Source organism: Mytilus trossulus, chromosome 3 (assembly GCF_036588685.1).
Source record: "Mytilus trossulus isolate FHL-02 chromosome 3, PNRI_Mtr1.1.1.hap1, whole genome shotgun sequence".
NCBI lineage: Eukaryota > Metazoa > Mollusca > Bivalvia > Mytilida > Mytilidae > Mytilus > Mytilus trossulus.
Genome location: NC_086375.1, coordinates 41,585,958 through 41,613,822, shown reverse-complemented (window position 1 = coordinate 41,613,822; position 27,865 = coordinate 41,585,958). Strand labels below are relative to the sequence as shown.

At 31.2% G+C, this 27,865-nt stretch overlaps 1 protein-coding gene across 1 annotated transcript; it reads left to right on the top strand.

Annotated features, from left to right (window-relative positions):
* The first annotated feature begins 381 nt into the window (after positions 1-381).
* Positions 382-27,746, top strand: LOC134710788 (uncharacterized). Its single transcript, XM_063571187.1, has 14 exons — positions 382-427; positions 1,000-1,161; positions 2,005-2,133; positions 2,842-2,997; positions 4,153-4,281; positions 4,831-4,947; positions 7,114-7,242; positions 7,673-7,807; positions 8,581-8,709; positions 9,282-9,416; positions 25,150-25,278; positions 25,857-25,976; positions 26,505-26,633; positions 27,589-27,746. Exons 1-14 carry the CDS (start codon positions 382-384, stop codon positions 27,744-27,746), a joined length of 1,803 nt encoding a protein of 600 aa, XP_063427257.1.
* Positions 27,747-27,865: the final 119 nt, after the last annotated feature.

Genomic DNA, 27,865 nt, shown 5'->3' with positions numbered 1-27,865 from the left:
CGCATATGACAGGACAAGTGGTGAAATCTTTGTTTGAATTATTTGAAGGAAAATGCTGAGTGCAATTTTTTAATTTGATATCATGGAAAATCCAATGACGCAACGTCCTGAATGTGTGGTCTACCAAAATTATTAACTGGTAAAAACTGGTGTATATAGCGTTTGAAAGCATAAAGTATTCAACATTCTAATGAAGTGGGAAACAAATCATGTTTCTTTCCATAACATCAAAGTATTAACTGTAGATTAGACACCCTAAATATGTAAGAAAACAAAACAAAATTGTATAACATTAATTTTATATGCAATACGGCAACATATGGTCGTTTTCATTTACTATATAAAGTACCTACATAGAGTAATAATCACTTATACTTCATCATGAGTCCTTTGATATCTGTGCTTTTCCTAGTGGTTGCTGCAGCAGGTAATATATTTGATATTATTATGCTGATTTTAATTTAAAATAATATTTTAATATGAATGTAAATTTTACTTTTATTGATTTATAGTGTATCACATTTTCTTATTTGTATCTATTTTTCAAATGCTAAACATGCTTGATATTATAATGATGAATAAAAGTATTTTTCTGAAGTGTTTTTCCATAAAATATAGTTTTTATTTCTTGTAAAAATTACAAGTAACTGAAATTTGAAAGCTCATGTCTCAATGTGGTGATAAAATAGAAACATGATTTATATTTTGTTTCTTCTATACCATATTTTGAAAATATTAAATAATTCATAAATATTAAGGTACTATGTATCATTTGAATTATGATTAAATCTGTTTTGCGGCACTCGTAATTCAGTTTTGTATTTCAGTGTCTACTGAGAATGTATTTCAATTATCAATCAACATGTTATTTTGTGACATATTTTGTGGCATGAATGTATTGATCTGCAAGAAGACTATTTTACTGATATAATAAAGAAAATATGATTGAAAATTTGTTTTAACAAAAAAAAATGTAAACTCTTTTTCTTGTATTAACAGCTTACGACTATGTCGGTAGTCCCAAAACAGTAGTTTTGAAGCATTCAGCCCTTGGTGACGTATATGGCATTGGGTCTCCGTCCGTTGTAAGTTACTTGGATTACAGCCACAAATTCCATGGATTTAAAATCAGTAACAGCAGATTTACATTTGGAGGTATAGGTGAGTAAGTTTTATATGATGATAATTATTGATTAGTTACTAAATATAAACTTATGAGTAGAATTAAATGTATTTATAGATTTCATTATTCAAGTTGAAAAACATATCATGCATCATACGTTTATACATTTCTGATCTTTATATTTAATCATTTGAATCTTAAGGTGGTACCTAACACTACAGGGAGATAACTCTTTAAACATCAGCTAAACGTTTTAATTACGTTGTGTAGTTATTATTAGAATATTAAGCTTTTCAATGATCAAAATTATTGTCTGTCTAACTGCTATATAACCAGTGTATTTTTTTCTAGTTAAATGGTTGGTTCAATTTTTTTGAAAATTTTACATTTTTGTCAAGGGGTCAAAGTAAGTCAAAATTTTATGAAAATTAAACGAGCCAAGTTAATTTTACTCAAGGTGTTGGATACCACCTTAACTCAATTTCCACTTATAGTGTTCACCTAAAACAATAAACCATCATCAAATTCAATCTAGAATTCAATTACCATAAGTTTATTATTCTAAGATACATTTTCTATAAACAAAAAGTTGTTAAACTGTCTTCCATCTTTGATACCAACATGTATCAAACATCTTTGAAGCTAACTGTCATCAGTCATGTCTTCCAATAATGTTAAATTCAAACATAAGGAAATAAAAGTTATCAATGCATCTTAATTCAATTTACTTGTGAACACAACTTACCCTATAAAAGAAGTAGAAATGGTTAATGCAACTGAAAAACCCATACCGGAGATAAGATTAAAAACAAGAGGTGTTCCCATATTATTAAATTCATATTGCTTATTGTAATAATCAATATTATCAAATATATTTGTAGGATACAAACTGAGCTGTGACTCACAAAGATTTTACAATTTATGGGGTAATTGCTGGTCCATATATCATAGCAGAAGTGTCTGTTTTGATCGACTTAGAAAGCAACATCTCTTCAATGTTTTCCCCGGAGGTAATACACTTTGTCCTTTGTTCTACATTTGAACTCGCATTTATTTGAGCCTAACAAGAAAAAGCTCTCTGCTTTATCTAAATAGATGTTATATGACAAATCCTATAACAAAAAGTAGTTTAGACTAGGAAATGAAGTCACCAGAGTCATTTTTTCGATACAAAATAGTTGTCTATTGACATATAAGTTTTACAATGAACTATGATTTATTAGAAGGACGTGAAATGTTCATGTGTGACTTTATGTTGTTTAAACATTTGTTTGTACAGGAATCATTTAGAAAAAAAAATATTGTGTTGATCTGTTTCATAAAGAGAAGGTAAAGATACCAAAGGAATATTAAGACTCAGAAGTCGAAAGAAAATTCGCATTGCCATGACACAAACAAAATTCGATCGCAAAAGTAGTAAAAAGTATACAAGATGAAAATTTAAAAAAAATGAAGACTGAAAAACACAAATCTTATCAAAAAAGATGAGGTTTAATGAATTTCGGAGAGAGAATCAAATACAGCTCCACGTGTTGCACTTGTGGTATTTGTAATGTAAGTTTCAAAAATATCAATATTAAATAAAATCATTGTTTTGGAATCCCTAGATACTTGTTAGACTGACGAAAAACGTATGATAGCAGACATTGATAGTTTTGAAGAGAGTGAAACAGTGTATTCACAAACAATAGTGTAAGCTTTTATTTTTTTTATTAAAGGTAACGATTTTGGCGATGGGGCAGTGGTAGTGAAGAATGAAGTTTACGGTAACAATTACGATATCGGGGTAGGGTCTGTTGTAAGTTATGGTGATTACTTCAACAAATACCATGGATTCAAAATCAGTGATAGCAGATTTTCATACGGAGGACATGGTGAGTAAATTTTAAAACATAATGATTATTGACAAGTTATAAACTGTATATTTATCAATGAAATGAATATATATAGATTTTACATATGATGAAAATCATATGACAACAGATTAGTATATGACGTCGCAGAATTAAGTGAATTGATAATTGCTTAAATAATTTAAGACGTCATGAACAATAAACTTGTTTTCAATTAGTTTAATGTAATGTACACTGGTTTCACAATAAATGTGTCACCATTTATACGACTTTTTTTAATTACCAAAACATGAAATTTGTTCACATTAGTAGCCGATATGTCATTTAGATTTAATTACACAGAATCGAATTGGCTAACATTTTAATAATTATGACTGTCCTTTTGACGATATGCAATTCTTTGCATGATATATTATTTTGAACCAATACTACCATGCAAATACTTCTTAACAACTAGATACTAGCCGAGCAATGCAATTTACCGCACACTTTTTATAGTAATGCATTCATGAATGTATGGAGTAAAGACCAGTGGCAAATATTTCATGCATATTTCAAACATTGTACTCGTGATATAAATAGGTGGTATTATAAATATATAATTGAAGTTTGTTTCTTATGTCGAATAAGAAAGAAGGATTTGTACTTGCTTTTGTCCCTAATACTTCATCCAGTTGTTCATTCAAGGGACAATCGATTCAGGAAGACATTTTTAAATGAAATTTGTGTTGCGCAATGATGGTGCTTTGAGTCTTGATAAAGGGAGTTAATAACGTTACCTTAAGTTTTGTTTTATAACAAAGCAATATTTCTAGTTTATTCAGTAAAGAACTTTATTTATTGTTGTTAGAAATATCAATTTAATTAATTTTAAACGTTTCTTCTTAAAATTTACATTGTAAAATTCATGTTTTAAATATCTTGTTTTGTGTACACAATACCCACAAAAGGCCTACATTAACTATCGACTGTATGTAGACAAAACATGATTTAAACTACATGTTGACATTGAGTTTAATCATTGGGAACGTGATTGTGTTAAGGTTATATTTGAATTACACTAACACAACACCGCGTATAAGCCAATGTGATCACGGCAATATATTCAGTGTTATTGATATATTCTTAGTTCACACTGCTGATTGTTTTTCATAATATCACGATATATGTTTTTAGCATACACACTGAAATGTGGACTACAAAGATTTTACAATTTATGGGGTAATTGCTGGTCTAGTTATCATAGCAGAAGTGTCTGTTTTGGACGACTCAGAAAGCAACATCTCTTTGATGTCTACTCCGGAGGTAATTTGATTTGATATGTGCTTCATTTGAACTCGTCTTGTTAAGAACCTGACGAAAAATTCCTTTAAAACATTCTGAAAAAAAGCTGCATTAATTTGAAAATAACTTTACTCTGTGGGCTGCAAGTATTGCTTACAACTTTCGTAACCAGTGACAACGTTCTTGTTGGCGTATAACTTAAGAATTTGAAAATTCGATTCAACAAATTACAAAAGACATAAGACTTAACAATAAATTATGTCTTATATGATCAAAAGTATGTCAATGATAAGCACACAAAGAAACAAGACAACGTTTTAAATGAACGAGGAAACAAATATTGACATTGAAGTCGAACTATAATAACTACTACATCGAAGCAAGGGTGTATACTTGTCCTTTGTAACAAGTAATGCTTATTTGTTAATATCTCTATTCATTTAACAAATATGTATATCGATTTGATTTTGAATTCCTTGCGCTGGAGGAACTTAGATAAATATGTGTTTCCATACCAATAAAGAGAACATTATTTATTACAAAATGTTAACTTGTTTATTTTAATAACAGATTACGACGTTGACAATTATGATCTTGGTGTAGGTTCTGTTGTAAGTTATGGGGATTATTTCAACAAATACCATGGATTCAAAATCAGCGATAGCAGATTTTCATATGGAGGACATGGTGAGTAAATTTTGAAACTTCATGATTATTGACAAGTATCTTTATTAATTAAATGATATGATATACTGAGTAAATTGTTATCAAAGGTACCAGGATTATCATTTAGTAATAGATCTCTGTTCAAATGGTGAAAAACAAATTAATATATCATGCATCGATCATGGGATTTAATAGATTGATAATTTTTGTTTAAATTTGAACAAATATATTTCTTATGGCTTGTGTAATGTCTTCAAAAAAGAGAGAAGTACAAGATGCAAACGAGATATTAAAAAAAGGATCATAGATACCAGGATAGAAATGTTGTAATTGAGCCAGACATTCGTTTCATATTCATTGCACATATACACATGGAAAAAAGTATTGCAACACCTTGATTTTTCAAAACTTGAAAAATCAGCCTCTTTTTTTGGATGTTATATAATAAAATATTTGTATAATATTATTGAAACATTGTTTATGATAACATTAGCATAGAAAAGAACAAAAAATGTTTGAAAAAAAATGATATATATAACCACAATTTAAATAACAAAATGAAGTGTTTTTTGTACAAAAAAAATGCATTTTACAACTTTGGCTGTAGTCAAACTTTTCAATGTCAGACATTTCAAAATTAATCTTCAGATGACTGTTCACATCATGGTTGGTCGTTATACGCCAAAGAATTAGTACTTTGTGCGCAGCCTCCATTCAAACGGATAACCGCATCTTAACGTCTTTTGATTCCTGCCAAAAATCGACTTATTTGTTGCTAAGGTAGCAGCAACAATTTCTGATGAAGGGCATTGTTTATTTCATGATGTGTTTAAACTGGGGTGTCCTTTCGCGCACTTTCCGCCCAATAGTGTCCCATATATGCTCGATATGGTTCAAATCTGGGCTACGATCCGTCCAAGGAAGATGACCCGAATTCCATTGGAACAATGAATCTTCCTCAACGATGGTAGTTTTAAACTTTAGCGAGCTCTGCACTACATTGGATACGGAAAACTGGGTGTCTGTTCGTTAACAAAGGTCTCCGAAAGGATCTTATCGCACGATTACCAGTAGCGATAAGTCGATCTCGAACAGTTCTTGTTAAAAGGCTCCTGTATGCCCACCACTCTCTTTTTGGGATTGTATTGTATGCAATCGGTTTCCTTCTGACCAACCTTTATTATGCTTGATTTTCCCTAGCAAATGGTATAGGGGGTCTTCTTTATCTCGGAAGGTCTTTAACATCGTTAAGTGCCATTTTTTATTCTTAAAACGACTTATAGGGGAATGGTGTTGACCAACAATGCGTGCAGTTGTTACAGCGACATCCTTGCTTCTCTCATGCTGATAATCTGTCATCTTGCTGCAGTTTAGAGTTGTCGAGGACCCATTACAAGGTGTCAATCACATAACTTTAACAACTTGGTTATTTAAAGTGTTGAAAACAATGAGAATGAAAACATCTGTTTTGCTGTTTACGGGTACAGTAGCTGCATGTGCATATAAGAACTTACCGAGTCGATATTTATTGATTAAACTCATGTGATACTTGAATAACGTTTAAGTAGTTCTATTTTACCAAATTATATCACAAAAAAATAAAAACTATTTTTTTAATTTCAATTTCAATTTGGTGTTGCAATAATTTTTTCCAGGTGTATATATTTCTCGATTTATTTCACTTGACTGGGCGGAGTTTAACCGGTTCATTATAAACCAGTCCATCTATAGATAGGTGTATTAGGATAAACTCATCAATAAAGTGTCGAGTAATTCTTTTGTAAATTCCTTTGACGACACTGATAGGTGATTAGAAATCAGTAATAATTATAACGGCAATCATCCTTATCACACACATCTTCAAATAGACTGTCCTTATGCAAATTAAAACCTAGCTCCGCCCGATCAGTTGAAATAACATTGGTAAATAACCGTAGCACATAAACGTACAATATGTATCTTATCGTGCTTAACATGTATAACATTACAATTACCCTGTGAGGTTTATTAGTATATCTTGCAGATAAATAAACTCATCATAGATATCATTTATCAGAAAACAGTTGAAGTGGTATCCTTTATTTTGTATCACAGTACTGGACATACCAATACATATCAGGTGTTATTGATATATTATTAGTCCACACTGCATTTTGTTTCAAATAATTTCATTGTATATGTTTGTAGCATACGCACTGAAATGCGGACTACAAAGATTTTACAATTTATGGGGTAATTGCTGGTCTAGTTATCATAGCAGAAGTGTCTGTTTTGGACGACTCAGGAAGCAACATCTCTTTGATGTCTACTCCGGAGGTAATTTAATTTGATATGTGCTTCATTTGAACTCGTATTGTTGAGAATCCGAAGACAAGTTGCTTTAAAACATTTCGAAAAAAAGCTCAAGTAATATAAATATGTGGGTGCTAACATATGTCTTATCTGAACATAAGTATGACAATGATAAGCAAACGAAGGAAACAAGACAACGTTTTAAATAAACGATGAAACAAATATTGACATTGAAGTCGAACTATGATATCAATCACATCGAAGCAAGGGGGTATATTTGTCCTTTGTGACATGCAATAATTATTTGTTAACATCTCTATTCATTTAACAAATATGTATATCGATTTGATTTTAAATTACTTACGCTAGAGGAACTTAGATAAATATGTGTTTCCATACCAATAAAGAGAACATTTTTTATTACAAAATTTAAACTTGTTTACTTTAATAACAGATTACGACGTTGACGGTGGAGTCTATGGTGACGATTATGATCTTGGTGTAGGTTCTGTTGTAAGTTATGGTGATTACTTCAACAAGTACCATGGATTCAAAATCAGTGATAACAGATTTTCATACGGAGGACACGGTGGGTAAATTTTAAAACTTCATGACAAGATATAAACTGTATCATTATCAACAAAATGTATTTATCTTTCCATAAAGAGATCTATGTACTAAAGATGAAAACGCATGACAAAAAAGTATATGAAGCCACATTTGATTAAGTTGATTGTTAATTGCTGAATTCAAATTCGTCAAAACACATTGATGAATTTAATTATTATGTCTTCTAACTTACGTGAAAAAGAAAATACCAAAGGATATTTAAACTCATTACATATCTCCACCAAAACAATAGGAAATAATTGTAAAATATTCATGTAACAGTGCTTTGTCTCTTGTAATTATATCTTGCAGATGATAGTTATAATGTTATGTTTCATCTTGTATTAATGTACCGGACAAAACGTTTTAACCCACTGCATTTGTTTGCACTTGTCCTAAGTCAGGAACCTGATGTTCAGTAGTTGTTGTCTGTGAATGCGGCTCATAAGGGTTTCTCGTTTCACGTTCCTCGTTTTTTATATAGATTTGACGTTGGTTTTCCCGTTTGAAAGGTTTTACACTAGACATTTTTATAACATTAAAAAAGCTGATTGTTCTGTATGAGTTCAAGACCGTACTTTGAACAATTATATCTTTTCTATTATTAAAATTTGTTACTTGGATAGAAACTTGTCGTTTTAGCACTCATACCACAATTTTAGATCTATATAACAATATATCATGTGTTATCGATATATGCTTTGTTCACATTGCTGATTTGTTTTGACAATATCATGGTATATATTTTTTTAGCATACACACTGAAATGTGGACTTCAAAGATTTTACAACTTATGGGGAAATTGCTGGTCTAGTTATCATAGCAGAAGTGTCTGTTTTGGACGACTCAGGACGCAACATCTCTTTGATGTTTACTCCGGAGGTAATAAACTTTGCTATGTGCTGCATTAAAACTCGTCCTATTTAGAAACTGAATAGAAATAATTTATGAATCTTACGAGGATCTCTTTTTAAAAGGCGAAAAAGACATTACTATGAATATAACTTTACACAGTCGTATGGCTAACATTGTTTAGAACTTTCTTAACCGGTAACAATGTTCATGTTTATGTTTAAAGTAAACATTCAAAAATGGGTTAAATTCTGAAACAAAAAAAAACAAAGGTAAGTTATTGAAGACATAAGACGTAACAACGTGTTCTGTCTTATTTTATCATATACACGTCAGTATCAAGCAATTGAAGGAACAAAAAAATATTGAAGTAGAACTCCAATAATTTTGACAGCAAATGAAGGATATGAAATTGTCATATATATGTGACATTTAATGGTTATTGGTGAAAATATGTATTTACAAAAGTATGTTTATCGAGTGTATAGCTAATTGATTAAGCTGACCGTTTCAAACAAAAATATGTGTCGGTAGAAATCCATGCATATACGGGTACAATTTGGGTTTTACAAAAAATGTAAACTTTAATACTTTAATAACAGGTTACGATGTTGACGGTGGTGTCTATGGTGACGATTATGATCTCGGCGTAGGTTCTGTTGTAAGTTATGGTGATTATTTCAACAAATACCATGGATTCAAAATCAGTGATAGCAGATTTTCATATGGAGGACATGGTTAGTAAATGTATAACTCGGTGATTATCTGTGTTAAGGAACAGTATGATATGCATAAAAAATTTCAAAACAATGTAATGGTATTTGTATTGAAAGATAAGTTTAATTATTTTATGACTCATATCAGTTGATGTTTACTGATGACTGCATAACACAGTAAAACATACATTTTAAGCTGAAGGTGAGGTTCAAGAATCGCCCTTGAAGAAGTAGTGTCTAAATTTTCAACTTTCAACTTTTATTTGATAACTTAGACACATTACATATGTGTAACAAGAGGAATACAATATTTACGAATCATTTTTTTTCCGAATTACAGAACAGGAATCACTACTTATGTTCATCATTGTTTGAGAAGATTAAATCATGATATACTGGATAGATTGTTTAATGCAGATTATTAAATTTTATATTTACTCCGACTTTTGAGGATTGTTCTTTACATAAATTATGCTTAATTTTACTTCTGATCGTAATAAAAAAAGGCAACAGTAGTATACCGATGTGCAAAATTCACAAATCGATAGAGCAAAAAACAAATCCGGGTAACAAACTTAAACTGAGAATAACGTATCAAATATAAGAGAACTACGACACAACAGAGACACAACACCGAATCAAACAGAGAAACGAACTATGATGTAACAATAATCTGTATTTTTTTTTCAAGCTTACACATTAAAATGTGGACTACAACGATTTTACAACTCATGGGGTAATTGCTGGTCTAGTTATCATAGCAGAAAGGTCTGTTTTGGACGACTCAGGAAGCAACATCTTTTTGATATTTACTCAGGTGGTAAGTAATTTTTTTGTGTTCATGATACCAGAAACTGCGATTTTTGTTATAACAAAAGTTATTGTTAATTTTAGTAAATAAACAGCAATTAATGTAAAATAGGTTTGTAATTTAGTCAGTTTTAGGTTTAGACTATGTATGATAAGAATCAATTTTTGTATGGTCAAACACGAAAATATGAAATCCAAATTGTCAATGAGATACCACGATGGTAGTATATCTTATTTTTAGATGCAGGAATAACGATAATGATGTTCAAAGATAAAGACAAATTGAAGATCATACGGTGTTTTGCAATAAAGTTAAATATTATCAGCTTCCTTAATTTATAAGAAAAACTAAATGAGGATTGATAGAATTTTGTACCCAAATTGATAAAAAAAAATCTTGTTTTTGGAAAGCATCAAACACAATTTGTAAAACAATCAGTCTATTTTCAAACAAATATTTCTGTGAAACTGCGCTCGCCTTGCAAACTATTTTATAATGGCTAAAAAAGACATGAAAATAATAGTTCACAAGACACAACACAGAAACTAAAGACTAAGAAACACGATCCCTACCAAAAACTAGAGATGATCTCATGTGCTCCAGAAGGGTAAGCAGATCCTACTGTGGCACCCGTTGTGTTGCTAGTTTTATTATAAACCCAGTAAAAAATCTTATTCGGTAGGTCACATTCGTGAAAAGGTAAGGAAATTGTAGTTACGACATAAGGAACAAATCCTATATCTTTATGAAACAGTTATTCCATGACGATCAATCAATGCAACTCGTGATGGCACCCATAACATTTACGAAGAGGGTGATTTGAACTTCACGATGGAACTGATGGTTGAATCGCTTCCTTTTGAGAAGTAAACCTCTACCCAGGAAACCATGATAGGAAAAAACAAGCGCAGGAATATCGGATCAGTTTGGAGATATATACTATGTATGCAGGCGCTGATGGAATGTTGCTACATATAAATGGAAAGTGCACAATTAAGAATTAAAATCATCTCTTTTGTCGTAAATCTTTCTTTTCAAGCGACCCTCATTGTCAATTTCTAGATATATGCTTTCAACATAGTCACGAAATTTTGTATTATTTATTGAGAAAACATCATCTATATGGTATAAGGATTGCAATATCTGTGTTGCAGCGAAATTGTAAATTGTCGAGTTCTGCAACAAATAGTCATTTATTATAAAATTATTTGATTTTTAACATCATCCGAAGACAACAAAATATTTAACTCATCTAAAGTAATTTGACCTTCTCAGAAAGTTCAAAATATTATAAATTGATTTAAAAGATTCAGCACATTCTACTGTTTATTTTTTAATCACACCAAACGTTAGGACTGAACAGATGTTCGAAAGAATTCGTAACTGAAAATGTTATACTAGCTGAAAACAATAATCAATGTTTTCTCTATTACAGATATTGACTACGATGGCGGCCATGCTGTTGTCAAAAGTGCAGTCTATAATGATCTCTACTAAACATAAAGGTAATTTTATATTCATTATATATTTTTTTTGTTTTTATTTGAAAAATTGGAATGACATAATTAATGCACCAGTATACTTTGGTTACATAACACTTTATGAGAATGAACAATTCTGCTATAACTTATATTGCATGGAGAAAACAAATAAAACAGCACTTTCCGAATGTCATGAATTCGGTGGAATTTTCCAGATGAACCTTTATTAGGAACAGTGAAAGCCGAATATTTGAAAGGCAGTCATAATTAATAACCGAAACAGGTCAAGAGTTATATAAACTCTCAGCATCGACAAGGAACACGTCATTTGCTAAGCATGAACTTTACGCTATGATAGTCACAATGGTAATAGTACATAATCGGTTAAATCAAAAATTACAGAACGTTAATGGTATCTCAAGACCAAAGACCGCAAAAATATGTCACTAGTGAGTTGAAACAACAATGCATCGTGTTAGTCAACCGATTCTTCATGGTGATCGTAAAAACTATTGCAGTGTCAATTTCAACCGATCTTTCTAATCGTTTATTCGGATAACTTTGTTGCACACTTCTTTAAATGCATTAACTTGTTAACTAATACATTTTATATTTTTGTAGATTGCAGAGTTGCAGGTATATTTTAATGACAATAAAATTTAGAAATTTTTTCGTTGTTAGTGATATCTAGACGTTCGTATTATCGTGTGTTGTAAGTTTAGTTAGCCTAACCTCATATTAATAATATATATACGCCAGGCTATTAATTGAAATTTACAATACGACTGAGTCGAGTTAAAAAAAGCAAACAAGCAATGTTTATTCAAATTGTTGGGTGAAATGATTCACCCTACAAGGGAAAGGGGGTTCCAAATCAACCAAAGGCTATGAATGCCGGTAGAAAAATGGATACATAAAGGCCACACTCAGCCGTCAAATTGCAGTTGGGTCTTGAAAAAAGGATTCAATATATGTTATTTTAAAATAGACTGGGTGTTTAAGGTTAAACATGTTTTGGCAGGTAAATAATATTGCTGTGGAACATTTTTTTCATGAGAGTTTAAAAGAGAATTACCCTGTTTGGTTGAATTGTGAAATAGAAGTCAATACGTTCTTGCTCAATCTTATGTCGCTTTGAAGGTGTCACGATTGTCACCCTAAGCCTGAGCAAAGTGTTACTGTAATTTGAAATTCAAAATGACTGAGTGGCGTTTTTTCGATACTAGGGATCTTAACATAATTCAACAAGAAAATCTCTGAGAGCTAATTTTTCATGGCCCTAACATAAAGGAAACCCAAACACACCAATAGGAAACATAATTTCAAAATAATTATAGATTCCATGGAGGATTACGCCAGTGCATTGACTGAACAAGAATAAGTTGAACTTGACACTTTGTCAGAATGGGTCAAAACAATCAGGTCTCTGTTTAAACATCGCATTCATAAGATTTTAAACTATGTAAATGATCGACCAAAGTCCATTGTTTAGAGATTAAGAGGCTGTGAAATGTTTATCATCTCTTCATGATAAGTATGGTGTTGTTCCTGCGGACAAATCTTCATATAATATTGCCTTTGTGTGTAAATCGTATTACTTCAAGTGTCTAGTAAATAAAATAAGGAATAAACTATCACTCAGGTAATCTTCCAAACAAAACATTTCATTTGACAAGAATGAGATTGAGGTCATTCATTAGTTATTCGTGGCTTCAATGAAAATTACGGTGAATTAAAAATCGGATGGTTAGTTTTAACAATATGTGGATTCTTAAAACTCTTAAAAAAAAACTTGATAATGTTAACCCTAGGTATTTTTTCTGAAATTAGTTCTATCAAAACTTTTCAAATTTGCAACTCTGTATAACACCATTCCCCATGTGAGACGTCTAAAAACATCCACATTGCTTTTGAACATAACAATGGTATAACTTAATTACTTTGGAATAACATAAGGCATATTTTGTTAATATTAAAAACTGGGTAAAACATGCTACACAGATGAACAAGTGTCAGTATGCTGGAGGTTTATATAGGCAACATTATTGTTGGAGGCATTCCTATTGGAACGAACTGTGCACCTCTTCTTGTCGACCAAGTCTAGTGTATTATGATATGGAGTTCCTTAAGACTTCAAAAAGATCACAGAATCAATGTCATTTAATTTCATATTCAGTAATGTTGGTGATATTCTTTCCATTTACAATTTGAACTTTTCTAATTGGGTTCCATTGGTCTATTCCCCAGAGCTAGAAATTAAAAGAACAGACACTGCTTCCTTCGCATCATGTTTAGACTTATACCTCGTATTTGACATATATAGTCATTAAAATTCAAGAAACTATGACAAACAAGACGATTTAATTTTGAAATTATCAATTTACCCCCACTTTAGAAGCAATATACTAACCTATTCGGTATTCAAGAGCTTGCAGCTCCCACTCAGACTTTTAAAACTTTTTGGAGAAGCAAGTTGTTGAACCAGGGATATATCAAAGAATGTCTCGTTCTTTCGATAACATAGTTCATCGAAATGCACCAAGACCTAGTTGATAACTATTTCGAATCACGTTCACAGGTATTGACCGATGTTCTGGAAGTATATATTCTGCGAACTGACGTTGTTTAGCATTTAATAACGTGCTAAAGTATACTTTTGTTTATCTTTAGTTCTTCAACTTTGTATTTGTTTGGTTTATAACTATTTCGATATGAGCGTCACTGATGAGTCTTATGTAGACGAAACGCGCGTCTGGCGTACTAAATTATAATCCTGGTACCTTTGATAACTAGTAATATGATTTTTACTGTTTAGTCTGTTTTTGACAATATCCATTTAACGAGACTCTTTACTTATGCATCCCGTCATCGTGTTATTGGTCTATAACTTTGTATTCTTATCTTTCATTTTTTTCTAATGTGCTTTGTTTTTACGACTTCTACATGTTTAAGGTGGTATGGGAGTCTTAAATAAAAATGATAGAATTCGTACATACTTTGCCAAAATATAGTATCTATTGATTAATGTTGAAAAATATAATAAAAATGATAGTTCACCGCACATTTTCTCAAGTTACAGGGCGTGACAAAATGACACATTTTGTATGGATTGTACAGGAAAAAACACCATTTTGTGATTAGAAACTAAACAAAATGATAGAATTGTTAAATACTTAAGGAAAAGATAGCTTTCAGACAATGCTTTGAGGATATCAAAAGTAAAGATAGGGTCACCGCACATTTTTTCCGGCTAAAATACAAAATAGGAAAATTCCATGTAGAATCCTTCAGAAAATGCACTGTTTTAGAGTTACCTCCCCTTAAAATGCCAATTTATTTCTTTTTATAAACAGCAAAACATAATCAATATTTGAAAAAATATTAATATTAATAAGTTAAATTCTTGTAAATTGGTTCTTTTAAATGAAAACTCACATTAAATATCTCATTCCTGCAACAAATTTTGCTAACTTGATAGAAAATCTGGACCTTTGATTCTCTGTTTTTTACAATCCAAGATGGAGGAAGACACCCATACCACCTTAAGGGTTTCTTCGATACATATTGCTTGGCTCTGTACATTCCGCCATTGTGTCTTTAAACGAAAAATAATAGTATATCTACCTGTGTATCTTTGATCAACTGATCCATCAAATAGGTAAAAATTATCAAATCATTAGTTAAACAAACACTTATTCAACAACACCATGCCATAAAAACAGCAAACCGAAAACGTTACACTGAGTAACAACACGAATCCATTAAGGGTGATATCAGGTGATCAAGGACAATCATATGCTGCCTGTCGTGTGGAAAACGCCGGGATACTGATTTCAAATAAAAATCTGGAAATACGTTGCATTCTGATATGTCCAACATGTCTAATCTGATATCTGATCAATATTTCAAAACGGTCAACCAAATCATGATGATGTATGTACCCCTTTCAAAGAGCCGACATCAACTTCAATAATAGGAACATTTTGTCAAAAGGTTCAAAATGTACCTGATAAGCAGTATCACTCTTTTACATAAATCATGATAGTATACTCAAGCTCTCAAATAAAGTATCTGTATTGAGAAACTTTCGTCATTTAAAGCCGCTGTTTAGAAACTTCTACACAAAGTTTGAATCTTGAAATAAACTGTTTTGCTGAGAATGTAGTTCTAAACAGACCCTAATTGTCAATAATTCTGATATTGATGAATACGAACCAGAAATTAATTAGTATGCTTATTTTCAGTTTGATGGGATAAATGCGTTATACATTGTAACCAAACTTGAAAAAATAACATGAGAGGCCATTATGAACGAAACGGATCAAAAGGTTCATATATATATATGATTCTTCCGTATAAAATCCTTTATGATTTTTTATTCAAATAAGAGTGATTTTTAACACAGTATGATCAATTCTGAAAGAAAGATATTTGTATCTACGCTGGCATTATAAGCTTTCAAAAACAATACATTTAAATATTTCCTTATGTTACGTTACGAATAAGGAATAATAGTGTTATCAGCTACATCAGTTCATATATGTGGTTTGTCTACATAAAAAGCAACATGGGAATTAAGGACAGCAGCTGAGCAAAGATATTTGTCTTTGAAGATCCATGTAGCATGGTCCATAAGTGTTCATAAACTAATTAAGTGTATAACATTCTGATTTGTAATAATAGCATAAAATCCTAAAACTACACAATTGAAGTATTTTTGTCTTCTTTTTCATGTTTAACACTTGTTTTGCATAATCCTCGATTGAATCCGTTATTATATAAAAGCTTAAATGAATTTGTCAATGCTCCCAGTGTTTTGGTCCTTTGATAAATTCGTGTTCCAAAGAGGAGTTGTTGATACTGCTTTGGTCATCAGTAACAAAGTGGCAATCTAAAAAAAATCAATAATATTGAAAAATAGAACAGGTGATTTCAGAACGTTTTTACAATTAAAGTCATCATTATTTAGATCCTGCAGTACTTGATTCATTCACAATTTAAAACAGGTGTCGTTACGTATACGTACTGATACGAGAGATGAAAGTATTTGACAGAAATTTTCATAAAATTGATGCTTTAAAAAAAACTTTTTTGACGAAGAAAAAGTTTTGATGATTTCGTTTCTCTTTGTCATCTTTTCAAATTGCAGACAGTTTGTAAAATTTATGACGGGCAATATCCAAGATAATAACAGTAAAGTTTTGTATGATTGAGAAGTAAAACATTGACATCGGTTTCAGCAAAGAAAAAATTAAGACGAAAGATTCAAAAGGGGGAGTAAATATAGCTTTCTGTGTATATGACAGCATGAACAGTAATAAACATCATGTGATTTATAATAATTACCAACATGGCTGCACCTACATCAAGTAGCAGAAGTAAAAATATGCATGGCATATAATGCGGTTGGAGAGTGACTAGATATGCATGCAATTTAAAAAAAACAATAATTTTTGTTGCTCTCGACATTGGATGTCACAGTTCCCATGTCTAACACTTACTGTTAAACAATTAAAGATTGTTTGTTCCGTGATATTTTTTTGTCGATGATTCAAACTCCCATAAAACAGATTTGAGGATGAAACTGAGTAAAATGTTGCATAAAAAGCAAAATAACAATAATTAAACTCCAATAAAACTTCTCAACGAAAACTCCCTTCTCAAATGTCTAAATCAAAAGGTCAAACACATCAAACAAATGGAAATTTTTTTTTTTTTTTTTTAAATATAGTAATATCATTTCATTATATCAAAAATGGTAGAGCAAACTTGTTTTTATAGCTAGCATAACCTCCCACTTTTATGACTGATTTTATGTTTATCTGTATTATGTGCCCTCATTCGAGTTAACCCTTGAGATCCACACTCAATTCAAATGATTGAAAGTGATCAAATTGATATGACACAATCCCAACACGTCTAAGACGTACCTAAACTCTGTAGATTTGTTGTATATTAATTATAAAAAAAAAGATGTGGTATGATTGCCAATGAGACGACTCTCCACAAGAGAACAAAATGATACAGAAATAAACAACAATAGGCCAAGTTCAATAATGATTTTTTTTACCTTTACCGTTCAGGAGTTATGGTTCTTGAAAGATTGAAAACTGGTGTTTCCAGTCGTGTCGTGTCCGTGCATTTACTCCTGAACTGTTCAACCAAAGTTTTTGAAATTTTAATATTTTTACTAATGAAAAAATGGAGGTTAAATTTGATGTTGACGATTTTTACTTTCACCAGTAAGTAGTTATGGTTCTTGTGACATTGAAAAATGCCAGGACAGAAATAAATTTTAATAAATCCGATTAGCTGACGCTCTGGCAGCCTCTTGTTATATATTAACATATCATTAAATCTTGCACCTACATTTATTTAGTTTCAACAGTTCAAGATATCACTACGAACAAAGTGCAAAAAGACAATAACAATCAACACCAAGGAGTAAACAAAAAATCACAAAACCAAATGATATTTACATCAACAGTTATAAATAAGAAATAAGAAACAACACGAACTCCACAAAAAAGAAATAAATGAAAGCAATAAAAAAAGACTAACAACGAGCATCATCGCCTAATTAATGCTAAAGGTTGCATTCTGTAAATATTAAAAACGCATTTTCCCATAGGAGCTCCCTTTACGGCTAAAACTGTACCACTTTTACTATAAAGTTTTGAAAAAATAATTTCCTAGAATGGAAAGTTCATATGCACTTCTATTTGTTTCAAAGGTCAAAATATAGGGATGAGTTGCATATTTTGCAATTAGTTTATGTGCAAGATTTTAACTGATTTAGTCATTTCAAACGGTCCGATTCAGGCTTAAATATGAAAAATATTTCAAATATGCAAAACATCGTCACTTCTCAAATGATTTTTGTTAAAAATGAAAGAAGCCGCATCCGTGTTCATCGTCAACCTTTATATATGTTATGTACTATCATCAAATACAACTAGTATTTCAATATTATGAATGAACACGAATGCGGCCACGTTCATTTAAGACGGAAACCGTCTAAAATTTAACTGAATTTTTATAATTGTGAAGATTTCAGTAATTTAGTATGACTTAATATGCTAACACCCGATATTTGTGCATTGTATTTTTAAAAAAAAACATTTTTGTGTAGCAGAAGCATTTTACAACAAATAGCTTGAAGATTACATTTTCACAATTGTGTAAAACTGCTATATTTTGGGGCCAAAAAGGGGTCTTACTGAACTTACTCCTTTCTTAACAACCGCTATCTCGACTGTAGGGTTACCACAGATTTCAATATAAACAACTAGTAACATTAACAAGTTATGTCTCTATGAGATGCAACCTACATATTAAAACTGGGTAGCAGTATGTAACCAAAATTATTTATCTATAAATATTCTAAATCTTCCCAAAAGAGGCGTGATTTAAAAAACAGCTGTATAAACAAAGTGCAACCTATACAAACATTTATTCAAATAGAAAAACTAAAACAAACACTCTTTCTCACATAAATACTCACTTATCAGAATAATAGCCACAAGGAAATCACTGCATAAAGTATGATTATTTGTTACTGTTATTTTACCCCCCTCCCCTGTTTCAATTTTTTTTTTAGAGAATTTGAAAACAAGACTTTAATTATTGCTAGCTTACCCTATTTGCATGTTTTCTAACATAAAATGCCTAGAACTGGTTTTAAACTGTTTGAATAACATATTGAAAGCATTTGAGAATACTGTAAATGTTACGTTTAGCAGTCAATCATTCCAACATTCAAGATTATTAGTATATAAATTATCCAATCCTGCCCCTGTATCCAGTCCACATCTTACTGTAAGCCTTTTTGTCAATAAAAGTTCCCATTTTCTGCCTCAAATGGTCAGTTTAGAATTATTGTCACAAAATTATCATCTGTTACCATTTATCTAACACAATTAAGCTAATATATGAACTAGAAGTGTAAAAACAAAGCCATATTTGCAATAGTTGTATGTATGCAGATACCAGTCTGATGTAAAAATTCAATTAAAATGTAATAGACATGACTTCTAACATCTATTTTTATTAATAAATTCCATGCACAATTATTGGTTTCTATATAAAAACCCTTTGCAAGTTAAATGATTTGATTTATGACCCAGGGTGTCGGCAATTTTCTGTGTTTATTTTTTTTATCCCTGGAGCCTCTTAAGAATTTATTGAAGAAATGGTTGTGTTTAATTCGAAAGTGATTATTTTTCTCAAGAAACCATCTTGATTACTGACAACATAATTATATTGGAATAAATATAAGGTGCCTTAAATAAAATGTTGTCGTTTTTTTTTGTGTTCATGTCATTTGATTGTTGGTTGTATTGTATTTGTTTTATTCACATGAAGAAAAACATGGTGGGGAATGATTTCTTGTCAGTTCTTGATGACGGACGAAAGATACCAAATGGACAGTCAAACTCGTAAATCTAACATAAACTGACAACACCATGGCTTAAAATTAAAAAAGACAATCAGACAAACAATAGTACACATGACACAACATAGAAAACTAAAGAGTAAACAACACGAACCCCACCTAAAACTAGGGATGATCTCAGGTGCTCCGGAAGGATAAACAGATCCTGAACTACCTGAACTATCATTAACTTGTACGAATCAATTATTCTACCTTCTGTTGTCCAATTTATTTTTTTTAAGTTGAGGGCTTTTCTTTAAAATATTGGACAGGTTTAAGATAACATAATGATTTATAACAGGCAAATGATAGTAAAATCACTGAAATAAAGAACAAGTTAAACAATAGAATGACGTCACAACCATGTTTAATTTAAACAGACAAATAAAAGTTTACTTTAATAGTTATCAAAGGTACAAGGATTATAATTTAGTACGCCAAACGCGCGTTTCGTCTACACAAAACTCATCAGTGACTCTCAAATCAAATATTTAAAAACAAAAACAAGTACAAAGTTGAAGAGCATTGAGGAGCAAAAATTCCAAAAGTTGTGCCAAATATGGCTAAGGTAATCTTTGTCTGGGATAAGAATTCCTTAGTTTTTCGAAAAATTCAAAGTTTTGTAAGCAGGAAATTTATAAAAATGACCACATTATTGATATTCATGTCAACACCGAAGTGTTGACTACTGGGCTGGTGATACCCTCGGGACGAAACGTCCACTAGCAGTGGCATTGACCCAGTGGTGTTAATAGTTATCAAAGGTACCAGGATTCTAATTTATAATAACTACTTCGGTACATAGAAGCTTAACTGGAAGACCATCACGTTGACCCGGCAATGATAACTCTGACCCGGAAATATCAGCGATGTCATTATGTTGGAACTGACGAATATGAATTTTGACCCAAATTTATCAAGTCATCTTCTGATTTATGATGAAACAACGAAAACACTTTCAAAAGACGCAAAATAGCCCGATAAATCGAGTATCAGGTTATCCAAATGTTGAAGTTGAAATCATCCGTACTTAAATTTTACGGACGCCATCATGAGTTGGTTGACCGTTTCACAAATGATATCGGATATGTTCGTTACGTCGCATTCCCTTTCATGAATGTGACCTACCGAACTAGACTATTTACCGGATTTGCTATCACTTCGGCAACACTACGGGTGCTACATGTGGTGCAGAAACTGCTTACCAGTCCGGAGCACCTGAGATCATCCCTATTTTTTGGTGGGGTTCGTGTTGCTTATTCTTTAGTTTTCTATGTTGTGTCATGGGTACTTTTGTTTGTCTGTTTGTCTTTTTCATTTTGAGCCATACTAGTCAGTTTATTTTTGGTTTATGAGTTTGACTGATCCCTCTGGTATGTTTCGTCCCTCTTTTATCTGCATATTGATATTATATTCATCGTCTGATTAGTACCGTCCACAACGCTTTTAGAGAAAAGAGGATACGTCGTTCTTTGACATAAACCAGGTTATTAAACTTTCTGTTCTGACAATTTCATAAAGGAAAAAATCGAGTTCAATGTCTTGAACGAAAGTGGTGGAAAATCCCAATGCGTAGCCTATACAAACTTATCAAACTGGTGAAAACTGGTGTGTACAGAGTTAGACAGCATAAGTATCAATCATTCTAATGAAGTGAGAAACAAATCATGTGTTTTCCCATATTATCAAAGTATTAACTGTAGATTAGAGATCCTAAATATGTAAGAAAGGAAAACAAAACTTAACAACATTAATTTTACATGCAACATGGCAACATGTGGTTGTTTGCATTTACTATATAAAGTGCAAACATAGGTTAACAATCACTAATACTTCATCATGAGTCCATTGATATGTGTGTTATTCCTAGTGGTTGCTGCTGCAGGTAACATGTTCGATATATGGTGATTGTAACATACAATTTCAAAAGGAATCTTAATTTCATTTTTCTTGTTATAAACATTTATTTTTTAAGGTCAACATCACATCTCCTTATTTGTATTTATTTTTCAAATGCTAATCATGTCATAATTAAGACTCTATTACCTCTTTATCATTTTTTGAAAATGTTGAGAGATTGATCCATGAAAACGAAGGTACAATGTATCATTTTAATATTGAATATGATTCAACCTGTTTTGCGGTAGTCGTAATCTAGTTTTCTATTTCAGTGTCTACTGAGAATGTTTTGAAATAATTAAACAACATATTGTTTTGTTTTGTTTTATATTTTGTGGCATGATATTTTTACTATTTAAGAAGAGGATTTCCTTTACCTATTAGAACTATATATTTTAGTATTTGTTTTTCTTTTCCTTTAATAACAGCTTACGACTATGTCGGTAATCCTAAAACTGTAGTTCTGAAGCATTCAGCCTTGGGTGACGTGTATGGTATCGGGTCCCCGTCTGTTGTTAGTTACTCGGATTACTTTAGCAAATATCATGGATTCAAAATCAGTGACAGTAGATTTACTTTTGGAGGTATAGGTAAGTCAGTTTCAAATCATGATAAGCATTGTTAAGATACTACCAATACCCGTATGAAACGAACTAAATGTACTTATCAAAAAATAAATATTAGTAATTGAGTTGAAAAACATATAACATATATATTGCAGTATTGAACATTGAATAGACATATAATGCATCGTTAGATTATACATTTTTCATTTGTATAGTTAATAATGGGAAACTTTATTTGATATTCACTAATAGTGTTTACCTAAAACACCGAAACATCATCGTAATTATTCGAGAATCCAATTACCTTTTTTTTTTTATTTTAAGTTACTTATTTTATGAACTGTCATATCATCCAATACTGTTAAAAAAAGAAGGACGAAAGATACCAGACGGACAGTCAAACTCATAAATCGAAAACAAACTGACAACGCCATGGCTAAAAATGAAACAGACAAACAATAGTACACATGACACAACATAGAAAACTAAAGAATAAACACCACGAATCCCACCAAAAACTAGGGGCGATCTCAGATGCTCCGGAAGGGTAAGCAGATCCTGAACTACCTGAACTATCATTTTCTTAAAAACTTTAAACACAAGAAAATGATTTAAAGTAATCGATGCATTGTGATTTGTTTGTGATCACAACTTACCTTGAGAAAATATAAAAGCAGATAAGTAGTTGGAATGTTAAATTGTATCTTGTACAAGCATACCGGACAAAAAAAAATCCCCATATTTTCTACATTCACAATGATTACTGTTATAATCAATATTATCAAATATATTATTAGGATACAAACTGAGCTGTGACTCACAACGATTTTACAATTTATGGGGTAATTGCTGGTCTATATATCATAGCAGAAGTGTCTGTTTTGATCGACTCAGGAAGCAAAGTCTCTTTGTAGTTTATCCCGGAGGTAATACATTTTGTTTAGTTCTTCATTTGAATTAGCATAAAGTACAACCTTATAAGAAAAATATGTTGCTGTAATTCAATAGATGGTATATGACAGATACTATAATAATAAAGACGTTAAGCCTAGGAAATATTGCATGTTTTGAGGTTTTACAAAAATTACGAAAGCATAGACACAGACATCACTAAACATTTGACTATATCAACCAATTTCACGACTTGCAGCAACTGTCATCTACCTGACGAAGTATTATTTTCCGATACGAACTGATTCTGTATTCACATAAAATTAGTACAATGATAACTATGTTGTCGGTCGTAGCAAGGAAGTGAAATTGTCATATGCGACCTCAAACGGTTATTTGTAGCATTATGTATGTACAATAACCATTGAATAAAAATTATTATGTAGATCTGTTTCATAAAGAAGAAGATATAAAGGGATAATTAAACACAGAAGTCAAAACCTCACTCAGATTGCTTTGACAAAAAACATAAACGCTCACAGAATAACAAACAACAGTTTACAAGTCATAAATTAAAAATGAAGACTAACAAACACGATCCCTCTCAAAACCAGAGGAGGTCAGATGTATTTCGGAGATATTATCAGATACAACATATTTGGCATTTGTGGTATTAGTAATGTAACTTTCTTGATAAATTAAAATCGTTGTTTTTGGATCACTGGTAACTTGTAAGACCGACAAGAAACTTATGATAGTACACATTGTATTTTATAACGAAAGTAAAACACGGTATTCAAAATCATAACTGTAAACGTTTATTCTTTAAAAAAAAATGCCTTTGACGATGGTTATAAGGCAGTGGTAATAAAGACTACGGTAAGCGGTTCCGATATTGGGGTAGGGTCTGTTGTAAGAATGATAGCAGACATTGATAGTTTTAAAGAGAGTAAAACAGTGTACTAACAAACATTACTGTAAGATTTTATTCTTATATAAAAGGTAACGACTTTGACGATGGGGCACTGGTAGTGAAGAATGGAGTTTACGGTGACGATTATGATATCGGGGTAGGGTCTGTTGTAAGCTATAGTGATTACTTCAACAAATACCATGGATTCAAAATCAGTGATAGCAGATTTTCATACGGCGGACATGGTGAGTAAATTTTAAAACTTAATGAATATTGATCAGTTATAAACTGTATCTCATCAATGAAATGAAAGAATACATCAAGTGGAATATATATATCTGTACAAATTTAAAAAAAACTCAAACGGATTGATAATTGATTAATTTAGATTTGTCCAAACCCATTTGTGAAGCTGAATGCCATGTTTTCTAAACAGTTTAAAGTAAAAGATTGAAACGGGATATTTTAATCTAATCATCATAGATACCAGGATTGAAAGTTTGTAATTGCGCTAGACACCACATACGCATTACACACATAACCGTAGTAAATAACCGACTAATATCCATTTCATCGTGCTTTGTTTGTGAAAAAAGTACCATTACCCGGTGAGATTATATCTTGTAGATGATAGATTAAATGTTATCTGTCATCGTGTTTCGTTGTACTGGACATAACGATATATTTATATAAGGTGATATCGATATATTGTTCACACTGCTTTTTTGCTGATAATAATATCATGGTATATATTTGTAGCATACACACTGAAATGTGGACTACAAAGATTTTACAACTTATGGGGCAATTGCTGGTCTAGTTATCATAGCAGAAGTGTCTGTTTTGGACGACTCAGGAAGCAACATATATTTGATGTCTACTCCGGAGGTAATTTACTTTGCTATTTGCCTCATTTGAACTCATCGTGTTTGGAAACTTTCGAAAGTGACTAATTACGTGAACCATTAAAAAAAATCCGAAAATAAATGTAAATACAACTTTTACTCAGTCGGTTTGCTAACATTGTTTAGAACTTGCTCGACCTGTGACAACGTTCATGTTTAGTAAGAATTTAAAAATGTGTTCAATTCTTAACCAACAAATGACAAAGCAAAGTTATTGAGGACATGAGACTTGACAACAGAGTCTATCTTATTGTATCATATATACAACAATAATAATCAAACGAAGAGACAATACGTCTAAAATGAATGAGATCACATATATTGTGATTAAGTAGAACTATGATAAATATGACATCGAGCCAAACATTTTGAATTGTCCTATGTCACATTAAAAGGTTGTTTGTGACCGTCTGTATTTTCAAAAAAATGTATATCGATTTATTTCTAATTGCTTAAGATGGACGAATTACAACACATTAAGTAACAGTATAAATCCATGCCTATAAAGAGAACCTAGTTTGTAGTCCTCAAAAAATCTAATATTTCATATAAAAATTACAGATGTAGTCTATGGGGACGATTACGATGTTGGTGTAGGTTCCGTAGTAAGTTATGGGGATTACTTCAATAAATACCATGGTTTCAAAATTAGTGATAACAGATTTTCTTACGGAGGTTCAGGTGAGCAAATATACAACTTATTAATCATCATTGTTTAGGATCAGTAAAATATGCATATGAAAAAGTAAAATCACAAAAATACTGAATTTATAGGAAAATCTAATCGGAAAGTCTTTAATCACATAGCAAAATCAAATAACAAAACACATCAAAAAATTAAAATTACTTATCCATGTTATTGCATCTATATTCAAACGTTGTTAGTTTGAATACAAATCGTTAAAGGGCAAAGTTAACTAGTGACTGCATTATACTGAGAAACAAACATTTTGAGCTCTCAGTCAGGTTCAATTATCGCATTTGAAGAAGTTGTATAAAATGTGTTTAAACTTATATCATTTTTCTAAATGCAAGAAAATAACTAATATTTTTCATCGTTACTTGAGAATCGTAAAATATAATATAATAGATAAATTGTATCTTGCAGATAAGGGAGGGTCATATTAACTTCGACTTTAAAGAAAAGTTCCTGAAATATGCTTATATTTACTGCTGATTGTAATAAAATTAAAATGTTTTTTTTTCAAGCTTACACATTAACATGTGGACTACAACGATTTTACAACTTATGGGGTAATTGCTGGTCTAGTTATCATAGCAGAAGTGTCTGTTTTGGACGACTCAGGAAGCAACATCTCTTTGATGTTTACTCCGGAGGTAATAAACTTTTATATGTACTTCATTTGCACTCATCGTGTTTCGAAACTTATGAAAGTGACTAATGGTTTCAAAAAATTCCTGAAAAAATGTATATATATCTTTACTCAGTCGGTTTGCTAACATTGCTTAGAAATTTCTCGACCTGTGACAACGTTCATGTTAAGGAAGAATTTCAAAATGGGTTTAATTCTAAAACAACAAATGACAAAGCAAAATTATTGAGGACATTAGACTACACAACATATTCTGTCTTATAGTAATCTATACATGACAATAATAAGCAAACGAGGAGACAAGACAACGTTTAAAAATGAATACGATCCCAGATAGTGTGATAAAGTAGAACTATAATAAAATTGACATCTAGCCAATGATTTTAAATCGTCCTATGTCACATTAAATGGTTGTTTGTGACCATCTGTATTTTCAAAAATATGTATATCGATTTTTTTTAATTGCTTGAGGGGGCTCGCGGGCCTAAATCATTTTTATTTTTTTCTAATATAAGATTTCGCTACATTTTTCTTTAAATAAACTTTAGCTTATACGTAATAAAAAATTAAATAGTATAAAAAAGGGGGTCACCGTTCATTTACGTTTACAATCTCGCTCGAAACAAGCATACATTTTTGTGAATATACTTTTTTTCTGTTGAACTAATAGGAGAAATTGAGGTAATATCCAAATAAAAAAAAGAACTAAATAACAGAAATCGTTCAAATTTTACAATAGATCAGTTTAAGTACAGCTTATTGAAAAATTATAAAAGAAAATGTAGGGCACTGACTCACTGATGACTTAAAAAAGATATTTCAATTTTACTGTCAAAAAATATCCTCCATAACTTTGACGAATTACAAAAATAAGTAGCAGTATAAATCCATGCCTATAGAGAGAACCTACATGTAGTTTATAGTCCTAGAAAATCTAATCTTTCATATTTCAATTACAGATGTAGTCTATGGTGACGATTACGATGTTGGTGTAGGTTCCGTAGTAAGTTATGGGGATTACTTCAATAAATACCATGGTTTCAAAATTAGTGATAGCAGATTTTCATACGGAGGTTCAGGTGAGCAAATGTACCACTTGTTTATCATCAGTGTTTAGGATCAGTAAAATATGCATATGAAATTAAATGTATTTATCCATGTTATTGCATCTGTTTTCAAACGTTTGTTTGATTATGAATCGTTTAAGGATAAAGTTAGCGCGTGACTGCATCTTAC